Below are 3,373 nucleotides of genomic sequence, written 5' to 3' on the forward strand. Positions count from 1 at the left end.
TTTTCAAAATCAGCAGGATATAACTGCTGCATCGAAATGAAAAATTATGTAAGAACTGAAGACGACAACAAGGCTTTGATTTTACTATACACTGCATAGGAATAAAGGACCTAGTCATCCAATGGTTTCCAACCATATGAACTTGCATACCTTAAAAGTACCTCTCCAGCTGATACGTGTAGACCCACGTAGCGAAGTAACGCAAATAATAAGCCGACGATGACGACGAAGACAGCTCTCTTCTTCAACATAATAATGCGCCGGTACCTTGATTCTTCACAGTGTTTTTTCATGTTGCTATGAAATACATACGACGTACATCTTCATTTCGCAATATTTAAACGCATTACGATATATTTTTAATACGACATTATTGAAATTTCAAGTAAAATGTAAATGTATGAAAAATACTATGCAGACGCAGTTGCTTGAAGTTTAAATATTTTGTACATTTTTACTTGAAGATTTTCTCTCTGCAGCCCGACAAAATGAGTAAAAGTAATGCTCTACATACAGAATAAGAAGATGAAGATGAAAAAAAAACACATCTCGAAATTGCATTTTTTTAAACTGCAAAAAAATTGAATATGTCCATTCATAACTTGATTATAACATACTTTCAACAATGTCGATACAGAGTTGTCATAATGGTGGGGTTTGGTTTTCCCAGTATAAAAAGACGCAAGAGCAACAACATTTAAAATCAATATTCAAATTAGACCAACGCCTGGGCTTACACCTTCCTAAACATTATACAAAATAAATCAAACATGCTGTGAAAAATAGCCTTTGATTCTCTTACAAAGAACGTGGCCGTCCATTGCTCATTTCAAGCAAGAAGAAAAACGAGATTTCCAAAATGGAATGGTCCAAAAAATTCAAATAAATGGCACGCAACAAAAACTTGCAATGAAACACAAACGTTCCAGACAAAATTTAAAAAAATACCTACATACCTCATTTTTTTGCATAGTGTGTGGCGAGAGAGACGGATGTATTGTTCACAAAGGATTTAAATGCGTAAGAATGATTTAGATGCGCAGAGACAAGGTGGATCGTCGTAGTTGTCATTTACAAAATACTTCTGAACTATATAACTACTTTTACACGGTTAAGTTTAGAAGTAGCTCGCCTAGACGGCACAGTCCTTAAAATAAACAGATTGATGTCATACTTAGAATGAAATCACCATAGCCGAGAGCTCGTGACCAACCAGAAGGCCCCGTTTCATGTTGGTTATGACGCCGTAACACGTTGAAAATCATTAACAATCGGTTATTAAAAAGTTTCATTAGCAACGTTGTCTGTTTCTTATCGTTTTTCTGCTATAGATTAAACTGGGGTTTAGGAATTTGCTTAACCGCCCGACAACGCAGGTAATTTTATTGGGAAGGCAGGGAGAGCATGATAATCTTGCCAGGCCAGCAAGCTGAAAGGGTTTTATACATTGCATCGTATTATGTCTTTCTCATGAGATCTTTTAAGTTTTGGTATATCTGGGGCCCTACGAGTCCCGTTGACTGCATTATTATCCATGGAAGCCGTAATAAATTCAGCATAACCTAGGGTAGACAGTAAAACGATACTTAAACGCCAAATATGTTTATCAACTGTTTCATTTTATTTTGTTTTGCAACCACGTTAAATATAGATTTATCTTATAAAATACCCCATCATATCTATTTCTTATTGAATAATACACTTTTTGAAAGGAAAGCAGCGAAGTACTTTGTTAAGTTTTGTTGTTATGCAATTAATATCTTAGAACACAAGATTTTCAGAGGAATAGAAATCATTTTCATTTATGTTATCATGAAATAGATTAAACGGGACCATGGTGGATGGTTTAGGTTCAATATCTCTTTAAATCATATTGAACTAGTGCGCCATATTTCGTCACGTTTAACACGGCAAACATAAGTATGGATCAGAAATTCAATGATTATAGCATCAAAATCTCTCAAACACCAGTGCACTTTGTGACAATGGGAATTCTTTTCTTTTTCAGATACAAGTCCGTAATAGATATGAAATCTTTCAGAATAAGGAACCTCATTCTGCACCTACTATTTTTTGCTGCAGGCAGGTATGGTTCCAATCTTACAGTCTTACGTTCATTTATTCGGTAATCACAATTTTCAAAGAAAGAATTTATTTGCTTAAAAAAGAAAAAGAAAAACTTGCTTTAAAAATCTGTGCCTCTCTGTCTCTCCCTCTCTCTCTGTTAATGATTTTCTTAGTATTTTGTGTGTTTGTAGTTGACTTTCCGTGTTTCATATCTTCTATTTTTTATTAACCCTCTAGCACCAGACCATTTTGTGCGACTAAAATGACCGAGTGGGTCCAAACGGACCCAAAAATGTTTTGTTCATAGAATCTTAATTTCAATTCTTATCGGTGATCATTGCTTCGTCCATGTAAGAGGAATATTTTGAGATGTTAAGGTGTTGCTAATTCCAGCTTATCATCATAATTTATGCAAAAGATCAGAAGGACCACGTTTTGCACTACACCTATTCTGACCAGAGAGGGGGATTTTGAGGCCCTCAGCAACTTTTATGGCGTATAACTCATGAACGGCTAGAGCTAAAGCTACGAAACTTAGTAATCTATCACAAAATACTGTTAGCAAAATTTATAGTCAATAAAATAAGTTTATCATTTTTTTGGTTGCCATAACAACGGAATTATTACAGGCCAATTTTGCCAAAATGTGCAAATTTCCAACGAGGAACAATTGTAAACGAGGTTTACTTGGTAAACTACACTTGATTTGTTACAAGAATTAAATTCTATGAAATTCAATGTAATTTTCATGACTTAAAATTTATAATTTTTGCTAATATCATCCCGTCATTGGTCAAAAACCACGATGGCCGCTCTTATAAGCTAAATGACCTCATAATGTCGTCATATTATATGGTGATGACACAGAAGTTTTTGTGAGGATTTAGTTTTACATTTTTATCAATCTCTAAAAGTTTAGTGGTCATACAATAAGTAGTTCAGGAGTAAGTCTCAAAAGTTTGTTTTAAAAACTGCACATTTTTGCTGGGGTCCGTTTGGACCCCAGACAGACTAAACAAGGACTGTCTTTATAGTTTCTACAGTATTGTAACAATCTTCATCAAAACTTAGGAAAAAGGATAACAGATATTGACTGACAAAGTCACGTAAGAAATTTTTCTTCAGATCAAAAATGTTCAAATTGGCACTTTAACCCTATTCAGACCGGGGGGGGGGGCTTTTGAGGCCCGCGCTAACTTCGATGTCCTATAACGCCAGAACGGCTTACGCTAGAGCAACCAAATTTAATGAGTTTTCCTAAAATATTGTTGGCAACAATTTTACGAAGTTTGACAAATTTTCCATT

General features: G+C 34.8%; 3 protein-coding genes across 6 annotated transcripts in view; 1 reads left to right on the forward strand and 2 right to left on the reverse strand.

The window, feature by feature from the left end:
• LOC118410842 (galactosylceramide sulfotransferase-like) overlaps positions 1-1,152 on the reverse strand; it is a 4,752-nt gene extending 3,600 nt beyond the window's left edge. The window contains exons 1-2 of the mRNA XM_035812692.1: positions 957-1,152; positions 151-297 (exon numbers count right to left, since the gene is read on the reverse strand). Coding sequence (XP_035668585.1) covers positions 151-297; positions 957-961 — 152 coding nt within the window. The 5' untranslated portion in view covers positions 962-1,152. The remainder of the gene's footprint in view (positions 1-150; positions 298-956) is intronic.
• LOC118410961 (homeobox-containing protein 1-like) overlaps positions 1-3,373 on the reverse strand; it is a 1,064,572-nt gene that overhangs the window by 710,567 nt on the left and 350,632 nt on the right. The gene's annotated exons all lie outside the window — the stretch shown is intronic.
• Positions 1,156-3,373, forward strand: part of LOC118410895 (beta-1,4 N-acetylgalactosaminyltransferase 2-like) — a 36,809-nt gene continuing 34,591 nt past the window's right edge. For 3 of the 4 annotated variants that reach the window (XM_035812781.1, XM_035812787.1, XM_035812798.1), the window contains exon 1: positions 1,401-2,086. In XM_035812781.1, the coding sequence (XP_035668674.1) occupies positions 1,923-2,086 (164 nt within the window). In that variant the 5' untranslated portion in view covers positions 1,401-1,922. Of the gene's footprint in view, positions 1,377-1,400; positions 2,087-3,373 lie in introns of those variants that run through there. The other variant, XR_004830621.1, reaches the window with a different exon arrangement.

Source organism: Branchiostoma floridae, chromosome 1 (assembly GCF_000003815.2).
Source record: "Branchiostoma floridae strain S238N-H82 chromosome 1, Bfl_VNyyK, whole genome shotgun sequence".
Taxonomy (NCBI): Eukaryota; Metazoa; Chordata; class Leptocardii; order Amphioxiformes; family Branchiostomatidae; genus Branchiostoma; species Branchiostoma floridae.